This window comes from Oncorhynchus masou, chromosome 18 (assembly GCF_036934945.1).
Source record: "Oncorhynchus masou masou isolate Uvic2021 chromosome 18, UVic_Omas_1.1, whole genome shotgun sequence".
Classification (NCBI taxonomy): Eukaryota; Metazoa; Chordata; class Actinopteri; order Salmoniformes; family Salmonidae; genus Oncorhynchus; species Oncorhynchus masou.
Window position 1 is genome coordinate 74,757,791 of NC_088229.1, and position 14,973 is coordinate 74,772,763.

General features: G+C 43.7%; 1 protein-coding gene across 1 annotated transcript in view; it reads right to left on the reverse strand.

Annotated features, from left to right (window-relative positions):
- The window catches only part of LOC135505269 (zinc finger MIZ domain-containing protein 1-like), a 341,310-nt gene that overhangs the window by 136,361 nt on the left and 189,976 nt on the right, over nucleotides 1-14,973 (reverse strand). The window contains exon 3 of the mRNA XM_064924479.1: nucleotides 12,671-12,786. Within this exon, the coding sequence (XP_064780551.1) occupies nucleotides 12,671-12,739 (69 nt within the window). The 5' untranslated portion in view covers nucleotides 12,740-12,786. The remainder of the gene's footprint in view (nucleotides 1-12,670; nucleotides 12,787-14,973) is intronic.

Sequence of the window (14,973 nt, forward strand, 5' to 3'; positions counted from 1 at the left end):
AACGGTGGACAACTCCAGGTGACATAGAGACTAACAGTGGACAACTCCAGGCGACTAAGAGGCTAATGGTGGACAACTCCAGATGACAAAGAGACAAACGGTGGACAACTCCAGTTGACAAAGAGTCTAACGGTGGACAACTCCAGGTGACATAGAGACTAACGGGGGACAACTCCAGGTGACATAGAGACTAACGGTGGACAACTCCAGGCGACTAAGAGACTAACGGTGGACAACTCCAGTTGACAAAGAAACAAACGGTGGACAACTCCAGGTGACTAAGAGACTAACGGGGGACTAAGAGACTAACAGTGAACAACTCCAGATGACAAAGAGACTGAAGGTGGACAACTCCAGGTGACTAAGAGACTAACAGGGGACAACTCCAGGTGACTAAGAGACTAACAGTGGACAACTCCAGGTGACTAAGAGACTAACGGGGGACTAAGAGACTAACAGTGAACAACTCCAGATGACAAAGAGACTAACAGGGGACAACTCCAGGTGACTAAGAGACTAACGGTGGACAACTCCAGGTGACTAAGAGACTAATGAGGGACAACTCCAGGTGACTAAGAGACTAACGATGGATAACTCCAGGGGACTAAAAGACTAACGGGGACTAAGAGACTAACGGTGGACAACTCCAGGTGACATAGAGACTAACGGTGGACAACTCCAGGTGACAAAGAGACTAACATGGACAACTCCAGTTGACAAAGAGACTAACGGTGGACAACTCCAGTTGACAAAGAGACTAACGGTAGACAACTCCAGTTGACAAAGAGACTAACGGTGGACAACTCCAGTTGACAAAGAGACTAACGGTAGAAAACTCCAGTTGACAAAGAGACTAACGGTGGACAACTCCAGGTGACATAGAGACTAACGGTGGACAACTCCAGGTGACAAAGAGACTAACGGTGGACAACTCCAGTTGACAAAGAGACTAACATGGACAACTCCAGTTGACAAAGAGACTAACGGTGGACAACTCCAGTTGACAAAGAGACTAACGGTGGACAACTCCAGTTGACAAAGAGACAAACGGTGGACAACTCCAGGTGACTAAGAGACTAACATGGACAACTCCAGTTGACAAAGAGACTAACGGTGGACAACTCCAGTTGACAAAGAGACTAACGGTAGACAACTCCAGTTGACAAAGAGACTAACGGTGGACAACTCCAGGTGACATAGAGACTAACGGGGGACTAAGAGACTAACAGTGAACAACTCCAGTTGACAAAGAGTCTAACGGTGGACAACTCCAGGTGACATAGAGACTAATGGGGGACAACTCCAGGTGACATAGAGACTAACGATGGATAACTCCAGGTGACTAAGAGACTAACGGTGGACAACTCCAGATGACAAAGAGACAAACGGTGGACAACTCCAGGTGACTAAGAGACTAACGGGGGACTAAGAGACTAACAGTGAACAACTCCAGATGACAAAGAGACTGAAGGTGGACAATTCCAGGTGACTAAGAGACTAACAGGGGACAACTCCAGGTGACTAAGAGACTAATGGTGGACAACTCCAGGTGACTAAGAGACTAACGAGGGACAACTCCAGGTGACTAAGAGACTAACGATGGATAACTCCAGGGGACTAAAAGACTAACGGGGACTAAGAGACTAACGGTGGACAACTCCAGGTGACATAGAGACTAACGGGGGACACCTCCAGGTGACATAGAGACTAACGGTGGACAACTCCAGGTGACAAAGAGACTAACATGGACAACTCCAGTTGACAAAGAGACTAACGGTGGACAACTCCAGTTGACAAAGAGACTAACGGTAGACAACTCCAGTTGACAAAGAGACTAACGGTGGACAACTCCAGGTGACATAGAGACTAACGGTGGACAACTCCAGGTGACAAAGAGACTAACGGTGGACAACTCCAGTTGACAAAGAGACTAACATGGACAACTCCAGTTGACAAAGAGACTAACGGTGGACAACTCCAGTTGACAAAGAGACTAACGGTGGACAACTCCAGTTGACAAAGAGACAAACGGTGGACAACTCCAGGTGACTAAGAGACTAACGGGGGACTAAGAGACTAACAATGAACAACTCCAGATGACAAAGAGACTGAAGGTGGACAACTCCAGGTGACTAAGAGACTAACAGGGGACAACTCCAGGTGACTAAGAGACTAACGGTGGACAACTCCAGGTGACTAAGAGACTAACGAGGGACAACTCCAGGTGACTAAGAGACTAACAATGGATAACTCCAGGGGACTAAAAGACTAACGGGGGACTAAGAGACTAACGGTGGACAACTACAGGTGACATAGAGACTAACGGTGGACAACTCCAGGTGACATAGAGACTAACAGTGGACAACTCCAGGCGACTAAGAGGCTAATGGTGGACAACTCCAGATGACAAAGAGACAAACGGTGGACAACTCCAGTTGACAAAGAGTCTAACGGTGGACAACTCCAGGTGACATAGAGACTAACGGGGGACAACTCCAGGTGACATAGAGACTAACGGTGGACAACTCCAGGCGACTAAGAGACTAACGGTGGACTATTCCAGTTGACAAAGAGACAAACGGTGGACAACTCCAGGTGACTAAGAGACTAACGGGGGACTAAGAGACTAACAGTGAACAACTCCAGATGACAAAGAGACTGAAGGTGGACAACTCCAGGTGACTAAGAGACTAACAGGGGACAACTCCAGGTGACTAAGAGACTAACAGTGGACAACTCCAGGTGACTAAGAGACTAACGGGGGACTAAGAGACTAACAGTGAACAACTCCAGATGACAAAGAGACTAACAGGGGACAACTCCAGGTGACTAAGAGACTAACGGTGGACAACTCCAGGTGACTAAGAGACTAATGAGGGACAACTCCAGGTGACTAAGAGACTAACGATGGATAACTCCAGGGGACTAAAAGACTAACGGGGGACTAAGAGACTAACGGTGGACAACTCCAGGTGACATAGAGACTAACGGTGGACAACTCCAGGTGACAAAGAGACTAACATGGACAACTCCAGTTGACAAAGAGACTAACGGTGGACAACTCCAGTTGACAAAGAGACTAACGGTAGACAACTCCAGTTGACAAAGAGACTAACGGTGGACAACTCCAGTTGACAAAGAGACTAACATGGACAACTCCAGTTGACAAAGAGACTAACGGTGGACAACTCCAGTTGACAAAGAGACTAACGGTGAACAACTCCAGTTGACAAAGAGACTAACGGTGAACAACTCCAGTTGACAAAAAGACTACCGGTGGACAACTCCAGGTGACATAGAGACTAACGGTGGACAACTCCAGGTGACATAGAGACTAACAGTGGACAACTCCAGGCGACTAAGAGGCTAATGGTGGACAACTCCAGTTGACAAAGAGACTAACGGTGGACAACTCCAGGTGACTAAGAGACTAACGGTGGACAACTCCAGTTGACAAAGAGACTAACGGTGGACAACTCCAGGCGACTAAGAGACTAACGGTGGACAACTCCAGTTGACAAAGAGACTAACGGGGGACTAAGAGACTAACAGTGAACAACTCCAGATGACAAAGAGACTGAAGGTGGACAACTCCAGGTGACTAAGAGACTAACAGGGGACAACTCCAGGTGACTAAGAGACTAACGGTGGACAACTCCAGGTGACTAAGAGACTAACGAGGGACAACTCCAGGTGACTAAGAGACTAACGATGGATAACTCCAGGGGACTAAACGACTAACGGGGGACTAAGAGACTAACGGTGGACAACTCCATGTGACATAGAGACTAACGGGGGACAACTCCAGGTGACATAGAGACTAACGGTGGACAACTCCAGGTGACATAGAGACTAACGGGGGACAACTCCAGGTGACATAGAGACTAACGGTGGACAACTCCAGGTGACAAAGAGACTAACGGTGGACAACTCCAGTTGACAAAGAGACTAACATGGACAACTCCAGTTGACAAAGAGACTAACGGTGGACAACTCCAGTTGACAAAGAGACTAACGGTGAACAACTCCAGTTGACAAAGAGACTAACGGTGAACAACTCCAGTTGACAAAAAGACTAACGGTGAACAACTCCAGTTGACAAAAAGACTAACGGTGGACAACTCCAGGTGACATAGAGACTAACGGTGGACAACTCCAGGTGACATAGAGACTAACAGTGGACAACTCCAGGCGACTAAGAGGCTAACGGTGGACAACTCCAGTTGACAAAGAGACTAACGGTGGACAACTCCAGGTGACTAAGAGACTAACGGTGGACAACTCCAGGCGACTAAGAGACTAACGGTGGACAACTCCAGTTGACAAAGAGACTAACGGGGGACTAAGAGACTAACAGTGAACAACTCCAGATGACAAAGAGACTGAAGGTGGACAACTCCAGGTGACTAAGAGACTAACAGGGGACAACTCCAGGTGACTAAGAGACTAACGGTGGACAACTCCAGATGACTAAGAGACTAACGAGGGACAACTCCAGGTGACTAAGAGACTAACGATGGATAACTCCAGGGGACTAAACGACTAACGGGGGACTAAGAGACTAACGGTGGACAACTCCAGGTGACAAAGAGACTAACGGTGGACAACTCCAGGTGACATAGAGACTAACGGTGGACAACTCCAGGTGACATAGAGACTAACGGTGGACAACTCCAGGTGACATAGAGACTAACGGTGGATAACTCCAGGTGACATAGAGACTAACGGTGGATAACTCCAGGTGACATAGAGACTAACGGTGGATAACTCCAGGTGACAAAGAGAACGGCAGTTCAGGCAGAGAATGTCACTATATCACTCACACACTCAGTCACTCACGACACGTCCACATTGTCTCAACTCACTTTAAGTGATCCATGGCTAATTTATAAATAAAACAGATGTCAATCTCAATGTGATTAAATCCCAGATTAAAACAGATGTCAATCTCAATGTGATTAAATCCCTAGTTAAATAAAGGGACAATAAGGCATCTCTCTCCTGTCTTCTCTTCTCCTCTCCTCTCTGAAGCAGTTTATTGCCTTTCTGCAGAGAGATTATCACACGCTGCTTTTCCCTTTGTGGTGTGCTTGCTAGGTTACAAATAAGAAACCCAGTCCACAGCTAGGCAGCATCAAAAGGCACACAGCTTGTCATGTTGAACTGAAGATGCTTGCTTTGATTCCAACTCCTCTAACACACCTGGGTTCAATCGGTATTCAACATATTTCAATTACCGTCGGCGTTTGCTCTAGCCTGCACGGAGAGCCAGGTGGACTGGGTTTGCTTTGCAGTTTTACAGTTCTGTTCTATTGGTTCAGTTTTAGCCAGGCGGGCTAAATCGAGCCCAGATCGAGTATTTTAAATGATTTCTAATACTATTTAAAACCAGGTCTGTTCCTCTCCTCTGTAAGAGACAGGAAGGGGGGAAAAGCAGCAGACTAGTTACAGTCAGAAGGTTTGTCTTCTTCTCTTTAGGTGGCAGCAGAGGTCAGCATTTGATTAGCCTCCAAATCCATCTGCAAAGGCAGCGTTTGACAAGGGCCAGATGAAACCAGTCTTGTGTAGTTCATGTGGAGTCCTCGACCATTTCCCTGCCGAGTAAATCTCTGGGCTGTGTGTGTGTGTGTGTGTGTGTGTGTGTGTGTGTGTGTGTGTGTGTGTGTGTGTGTGTGTGTGTGTGTGTGTGTGTGTGAAGGGGGTTAAGAGCATGTGAATCATGCTGTTGGATAGAGTCAGCTCTGGAGAAACTCACATTCAGAGATGCTAAATATAGATTAGACTGGAAGATAAACACACACTCAATCAGTGTACCAAGGATGGGGGGAGGGGGAGGGGGAGGGGGGAGAGGTAGATGAGAGAGAGAGGAGATGGAGAGAGAGAGATAGGGGAGATGTAGAGAGAGGGAGAGAAGAGATGGAGAGGAGAGAGAGAGATGAGATGTAGAGAGAGAGAGAGAGAGAGAGAGAGGAGAAGAGAAGCGATGAGAGAGGTAAATGAGAGAGAGAGGAGACAAAGAGAGAAAGAGAGGGATGGAGAGAAAGAGAGAGGTAGATGAGAGAGAGGAGACGGGGAGAGAAAGAGAGAGAGGAGAGAGAGGAGACGGGGAGAGAAAGAGAGAGAGGAGAGATGGAGAGGAGAGAGGGAGAGATGAGATGTAGAAAGAGAGAGAGAGAGAGGGAAGAGAGTGGTAGATGAGAGAGAGAGGAGACAGAGAGAGAAAGAGAGACAGGAGCAAAGGTGAGAGATAAAGTAAGGTAAATATATATAGAGAGAAGGAGGAATTGTTTGGAGTTATATGTTATGTATAGAGGAGGTAAAACCTAAAACACCATTATCACCTTGCTTTGTAGTGATTACTGTTCAACACCATTATCAACTTGCTTTGTAGTGATTACTGTTCAACACCATTATCACCTTGCTTTGTAGTGATTAATGTTCAACACCATTATCACCTTGCTTTGCAGTGATTACTGTTCAACACCATTATCACTGTGCTTTGTAGTGATTAATGTTCAACACCATTATCACATTGCTGTGTAGTGATTACTGTTCAACACCATTATCACTGTGCTTTAGTGTTTACTGTTCAACACCATTATCAATGTGGCTTGTAGTGATTACTGTTCACCACCATTATCACTGTGCCTTGTAGTGATTACTGTTCAACACCATTATCACTGTAGAATGAGTGATTACTGTTCACACCATTATCACTGTGGCTTGTAGTGATTACTGTTCAACACCATTACCACTGTGGCTTGTAGTGATTACTGTTCAACACCATTACCACTATGGCTTGTAGTGATTACTGTTCAACACCATTACCACTGTGCTTTGTAGCGGTTACTGTTCAACACCATTACCACTGTGGGTTGTAGCGATTACTGTTCAACACCATTACCACTGTGGCTTGTAGTGATTACTGTTCAACACCATTACCACTGTGGGTTGTAGTGATTACTGTTCAACACCATTATCACTGTGGGTTGTAGTGATTACTGTTCAACACCATTATCGCTGTGGCTTGTAGTGATTACTGTTCAACACCATTACCACTGTGGGTTGTAGTGATTACTGTTCAACACCATTACCACTGTGGCTTGTAGTGATTACTGTTCAACACCATTACCACTGTGGGTTGTAGTGATTACTGTTCAACACCATTATCACTGTGGGTTGTGGTGATTACTGTTCAACACCATTATCACTGTGGCTTGTAGTGATTACTGTTCAACACCATTACCACTGTGGCTTGTAGTGATTACTGTTCAACACCATTACCACTGTGGCTTGTAGTGATTACTGTTCAGCACCATTACCATTGTGGGTTGTAGTGATTACTGTTCAACACCATTATCACTGTGGCTTGTAGTGATTGCTGTTCAACACCATTATCACTGTGGCTTGTCGTGATTACTGTTCAACACCATTACCACTGTGGCTTGTAGTGATTACTGTTCAACACCATTATCACTGTGGCTTGTAGTGATTACTGTTCAACACCATTACCACTGTGGCTTGTAGTGATTACTGTTCAACACCATTACCACTGTGGCTTGTAGTGATTACTGTTCAACACCATTACCATTGTGGGTTGTAGTGATTACTGTTCAACACCATTATCACTGTGGCTTGTAGTGATTACTGTTCAACACCATTATCACTGTGGCTTGTCGTGATTACTGTTCAACACCATTACCACTGTGGCTTGTAGTGATTACTGTTCAACACCATTACCACTGTGCTTTGTAGTGATTACTGTTCAACACCATTACCACTGTGCTTTGTAGCAATTACTGTTCAACACCATTACCACTGTGGTTGTAGTGATTACTGTTCAACACCATTACCACTGTGGTTTGTAGCGATTACTGTTCAACACCATCACCACTGTGGGTTGTAGCGATTACTGTTCAACACCATTACCACTGTGGCTTGTCGTGATTACTGTTCAACACCATTACCACTGTGGCTTGTAGTGATTACTGTTCAACACCATTACCACTGTGCTTTGTAGTGATTACTGTTCAACACCATTACCACTGTGCTTTGTAGCGATTACTGTTCAACACCATTACCACTGTGGTTGTAGTGATTACTGTTCAACACCATTACCACTGTGGTTTGTAGCGATTACTGTTCAACACCATCACCACTGTGGGTTGTAGCGATTACTGTTCAACACCATTACCACTGTGGGTTGTAGTGATTACTGTTCAACACCATTATCACTGTGGCTTGTAGTGATTACTGTTCTTTGCACTCAGAACAATGGGTCACACCAAGTGTGTTAACGGCTGCTGCTCTCGCTTGGCATTGCCACCTCGCAGATGTTGCCTCTTTCTCCAGCCAAAACCCACCAATCAAGCCTAACGAGTGGCCAAGAGACATACCCACTATCCCCTGGGCGGGAGACTGCTCCAACATGTTTACACACTCCAGAACAGCCAGAAAGACACAGAGACACAGAGACATGGACTGATACTGTCATGTATGTCTCGGGATGCAGCCACCTTACAGACAAAACGATTGACAAATTAGTGTGTATTTTTTATTTTATTTTACCAGGCAAGTCAGTGAAGAACAAATTCTTATTTTCAATGACGGCCTAGGAACAGTGGGGTAACTGCCTGGTCAGGGGCAGAACGACAGGTTTGTACCTTGTCAGCTCGGGGGTTTGAACTTGCAACCTTCCGGTTACTAGTCCAACTCTCTAACCACTAGGCTACCCTGCCACCCCTATTAGCCTATATCAAGAGTTTAATCAACATAAATCTATTAAGTCTGTTACCCCCTTCATAACACCTCATCTATTACCCTTCATAACACCTCATCTATTACCCTTCATAACACCTCATCTATTACCCTTCATAACACCTCATCTATTACCCTTCATAACACCTCATCTATTACCTCCTTCATAACACCTCATCTATTACCCTTCATAACACCTCGTCTATTACCCTTCATAACACCTCATCTATTACCCTTCATAACACCTCATCTATTACCCCCTTTATAACACCTCATCTATTACCCTTCATAACACCTCATCTATTACCCTTCATAACACCTCATCTATTACCCTTCATAACACCTCATCTATTACCCTTCATAACACCTCATCTATTACTCTTCATAACACCTCATCTATTACCCCCTTCATAACACCTCATCTATTACCCTTCATAACACCTCGTCTATTACCCTTCATAACACCTCATCTATTACCCTTCATAACATTTAGTCTATTACCCTTCATAACACCTCATCTATTACCCTTCATAACACCTCATCTATTACCCTTCATAACACCTCATCTATTACCATTCATAACACCTCATCTATTACCCTTCATAACACCTCATCTATTACCATTCATAACACCTCATCTATTACCCTTCATAACACCTCATCTATTACCCTTCATAACATTTAGTCTATTACCCTTCATAACACCTCATCTATTACCCTTCATAACACCTCATCTATTACCCTTCATAACACCTCATCTATTACCCCCTTTATAACACCTCATCTATTACCCCCTTTATAACACCTCATCTATTACCCTTCATAACACCTCATCTATTACCCCCTTCATAACACCTCATCTATTACCCTTCATAACACCTCATCTATTACCCTTCATAACACCTCATCTATTACCCCCTTCATAACACCTCATCTATTACCCCCTTCATAACACCTCATCTATTACCCTTCATAACACCTCATCTATTACCCTTCATAACATTTAGTCTATTACCCTTCATAACACCTCATCTATTACCCTTCATAACACCTCATCTATTACCCTTCATAACACCTCATCTATTACCCTTCATAACACCTCGTCTATTACCCTTCATAACACCTCATCTATTACCCTTCATAACATTTAGTCTATTACCCTTCATAACACCTCATCTATTACCCTTCATAACACCTCATCTATTACCATTCATAACACCTCATCTATTACCCTTCATAACACCTCATCTATTACCCTTCATAACACCTCATCTATTACCATTCATAACACCTCATCTATTACCCTTCATAACACCTCATCTATTACCCTTCATAACATTTAGTCTATTACCCTTCATAACACCTCATCTATTACCCTTCATAACACCTCATCTATTACCCTTCATAACACCTCATCTATTACCCTTCATAACACCTCATCTATTACTCTTCATAACACCTCATCTATTACCCTTCATAACACCTCATCTATTACCCTTCATAACACCTCATCTATTACCCTTCATAACACCTCATCTATTACCCTTCATAACACCTCATCTATTACTCTTCATAACACCTCATCTATTACCCTTCATAACACCTCATCTATTACCCTTCATAACACCTCATCTATTACCCTTCATAATACCTTATCTATTACCCTTCATAACACCTCATCTATTACCCTTCATAACACCTCATCTATTACCCCCTTCATAACACCTCATCTATTACCCTTCATAACACCTCATCTATTACGCTTCATAACAGTGACGCTCCCCATCCAACCTGACAGAGCTTGAGAGGATCTGCAGAGAAGAACATGGAGAAACTCCCCAAATACAGGCGTGCCAAGTAAATGTGAGTATCATGTAGTAGCCTAAACCTATCGATGTTACATTGAACTGGGTGAATGGACTATGAACGACAGTTATCCAATATGCGGTAATAGAAATAACGCCGTGATCCCTCATCTTTAATGGCACTGACCACCACTGTTGTGCTAGTCTTTCTCTGTGTGTGTGTGTGTGTGTGTGTGTGTGTGTGTGTGTGTGTGTGTGTGTGTGGCATCCGGATAAACTCGCTCACTTAGCACAGCAGCAGCAGCCCAGAATGCATTGCAACAGCAGTAGCTCTGCCCCCCCCCCCCATGAGACGTAATGTATTAAACGCCATCTCTTCTCATGTGTTTATACAGTGGTATACAAGCAACAGTAAACGCTACAGTGTTTTGAGTGGTGTACATGACAACCCATAGAAACAGAGCCACAAGCACAGAACGCATTATTGTGAACAGATGACCTGTATTTCTTTATCTACAACCTGTGTCCTAATTGGCTCCCTATTCCCTATGTATTGACCAATTAGATTTGGTTAGGTGTGGGTAGTCCTCTTGATGGCCAATTCTACACAATTGATTACTACACGTTTAGATAGCTTTCTAGACTAACCTGCTAACCTGCTACTGTAAAAAAAAGATAGCTGGCTAGGCTAACCTGCTAATGTAAGAAAATGATTACTACACGTTTAGATAGCTGGCTAGGCTAACCTGCTAATGAAAAAAAATGATTACTACACATTTAGATAGCTGGCTAGGCTAACCTGCTAACCTGCTTGCTAGGCTAACCTGCTAATGTAAAAACATGTTAGCTGACCAATTGATTGACTGATTCAGCCACGTTTCCATCCATAGCTTATATGTGAGTAGAGTCTGTAAAAACAAAAAAAATCACGACAGCTTGATGGAAACAGGAAGTTCCGGTACGTTTTTTATAAATGCAGACGGATAATTTGTTAGTTTGACACGGTGGGATCTTTTTGAGTCTGTAAAATGTACGATGGGAATTTTTTAAATGTTAAAATATTGATATATTAGCCATCATATGGAAGTAAAGTTGGAGTCACTCTGGAGAACATGTCCTTTATTAGGCTACAGATTAAATAAATTATGATAAAAGTATACGTGATGAGAATACCCCATAATGACAATGTGAAAACTTGTTTTCTGAATTTGAAATTGAAATAAAGAAATAGCTCATTTACGTAAGTATTCACAGCCCTGAGTCAATACTTTGTAGAAGCACTTTTGGCGCTGATTACATCTTGGAGTAGTCTTGGGTCTGTATCAGCTTTGATTTGTCTGGATTTGGGGATTTTCTGCTCTTCCGTTATATTACACTGAACAAAAACAAACGCACAGCCTCCCTAGTGGGGCAGCGCTGTGAGATCCCAGGTTCTGTCACAGACGTCCGTGACCGGGAGACCCATGGGGCGCGCACAATTGGCCCAGCGTCGTCCGGGTTAGTGGAGGGTTTGGCCAGTAGGGATGTTCTTGTCCCATCGCTCACTAGCGCCTCCTGTGGTTGGCCTGACACGTTCGCCAGGTGTATGGGTTTTTCTCAGACACAGTGGCTTGGCTGGGTTGTGTTTCGGTGGACACACGGCTCTCGACCTTCACCTCTCCTGAGTCCGTAACAGCGATGAGACAAGACTGTAACTACCAATTGGATACCATGAAATTGGGGAGAAAAGGGGCGATATAGATATATATTTTTTATTAAACTAAGAGTATAAATGCAACTATTTTGAAACAGCTTTGCACATAAACAGGATATTTTGTCAGGACATGATGCTAGAATATGCATATAATTGACAGCTGAGGATAGAAAACACTCTAAAGTTTCCAAAACTGTACAAATATTGTCTGTGAGTGTAACAGAACTGATGTTGCAGGCAAAAGCCTGAGAAAAATCCACCTTTGGGGTCCCCAGGATCCAGTCTGGGAAATGCTGCTGTAACTATTTATAAACACTAGTTAGTGAATTGTCTTTGACCAAATGAAATACAGATGCATTAATGTTGCTCTCTGCTGTTTGACGTGTGTCCATCAGGGACCATGTTGGAAACTCACCTGTTTGATACATAGCAGACGGTCGTTAGTCTGCTGTATGTGCCTGTCCATCGATGGAATGGAGGTCATTCTGTCCCTCTTTGACCTCTACCTTCCAGCCATTAAACTAGTGACCTCTGGAAGAGAAGAGAGATAAAGACATTAAACTAGTGACCTCTGGAAGAGAAGAGAGACAAAGACATTAAACTAGTGATCTCTGGACGAGAAGAGAGACAGAGAAGAGAGAGAGAGACAAAGACATTAAACTAGTGACCTCTGGAAGAGAAGAGAGAGAGACAAAGACATTAAACTAGTGACCTCTGGACGAGAAGAGAGAGAGACAAAGACATTAAACTAGTGACCTCTGGACGAGAAGAGAGAGAGAGACAAAGACATTAAACTAGTGACCTCTGGACAAGAAGAGAGAGAGACAAAGACATTAAACTAGTGCCCTCTGGACGAGAAGAGAGAGAGACAAAGACATTAAACTAGTGACCTCTGGAAGAGAAGAGAGAGAGACAAAGACATTAAACTAGTGACCTCTGGACGAGAGACAAAGACGTTAAACTAGTGACCTCTGGAAGAGAGAGAGACAAAGACATTAAACTAGTGACCTCTGGATGAGAAGAGAGAGAGAGACAAAGACATTAAACTAGTGACCTCTGGAAGAGAGAGAGACAAAGACATTAAACTAGTGACCTCTGGAAGAGAAGAGAGAGAGAGACAAAGACATTAAACTAGTGACCTCTGGACGAGAGAGAGAGAGAGAGACAAAGACATTAAACTAGTGACCTCTGGAAGAAAGAGAGACAAAGACATTAAACTAGTGACCTCTGGAAGAGAGAGAGACAAAGACATTAAACTAGTGACCTCTGGACGAGAAGAGAGAGAAAGACAAAGACATTAAACTAGTGACCTCTGGATGAGAAGAGAGAGAGAGAGACAAAGACATTAAACTAGTGACCTCTGGACGAGAAGAGAGAGAGACAAAGACATTAAACTAGTGACCTCTGGAAGAGAAGAGAGAGAGACAAAGACATTAAACTAGTGACCTCTAGAAGAGAAGAGAGAGAGACAAAGACATTAAACTAGTGACCTCTGGACGAGAAGTGAGAGAGACAAAGACATTAAACTAGTGACCTCTGGAAGAGAAGAGAGAGAGACAAAGACATTAAACTAGTGACCTCTGGACGAGAAGAGAGAGAGACAAAGACATTAAACTAGTGACCTCTGGACGAGAAGAGAGAGAGACAAAGACATTAAACTAGTGACCTCTGGAAGAGAAGAGAGAGAGAGACAAAGACATTAAACTAGTGACCTCTGGACGAGAAGAGAGAGAGACAAAGACATTAAACTAGTGATCTCTGGACGAGAAGAGAGAGAGACAAAGACATTAAACTAGTGACCTCTGGACGAGAAGAGAGACAAAGACATTAAACTAGTGACCTCTGGAAGAGAAGAGAGAGAGACAAAGACATTAAACTAGTGACCTCTGGACGAGAAGAGAGAGAGACAAAGACATTAAACTAGTGACCTCTGGACGAGAAGAGAGAGAGAGACAAAGACATTAAACTAGTGACCTCTGGACGAGAAGAGAGACAAAGACATTAAACTAGTGACCTCTGGAAGAGAAGAGAGAGAGACAAAGACATTAAACTAGTGACCTCTGGACGAGAAGAGAGACAAAGACATTAAACTAGTGACCTCTGGAAGAGAAGAGAGAGAGACAAAGACATTAAACTAGTGACCTCTGGACGAGAAGAGAGAGAGAGACAAAGACATTAAACTAGTGACCTCTGGACGAGAAGAGAGACAAAGACATTAAACTAGTGACCTCTGGAAGAGAAGAGAGAGAGACAAAGACATTAAACTAGTGACCTCTGGACGAGAAGAGAGACAAAGACATTAAACTAGTGACCTCTGGAAGAGAAGAGAGAGAGACAAAGACATTAAACTAGTGACCTCTGGAAGAGAAGAGAGACAGAGAGAGAGAGAGACAAAGACATTAAACTAGTGACCTCTGGAAGAGAAGAGAGAGAGAGACAAAGACATTAAACTAGTGACCTCTGGACGAGAAGAGAGAGAGACAAAGACATTAAACTAGTGACCTCTGGAAGAGAAGAGAGAGAGACAAAGACATTAAACTAGTGACCTCTGGACGAGAAGAGAGAGAGACAAAGACATTAAACTAGTGACCTCTGGATGAGAAGAGAGAGAGACAAAGACATTAAACTAGTGACCTCTGGACGAGAAGAGAGAGAGAGACAAAGACATTAAACTAGTGACCTCTGGAAGACAAGAGAGAGAGAGACAAAGACATTAAA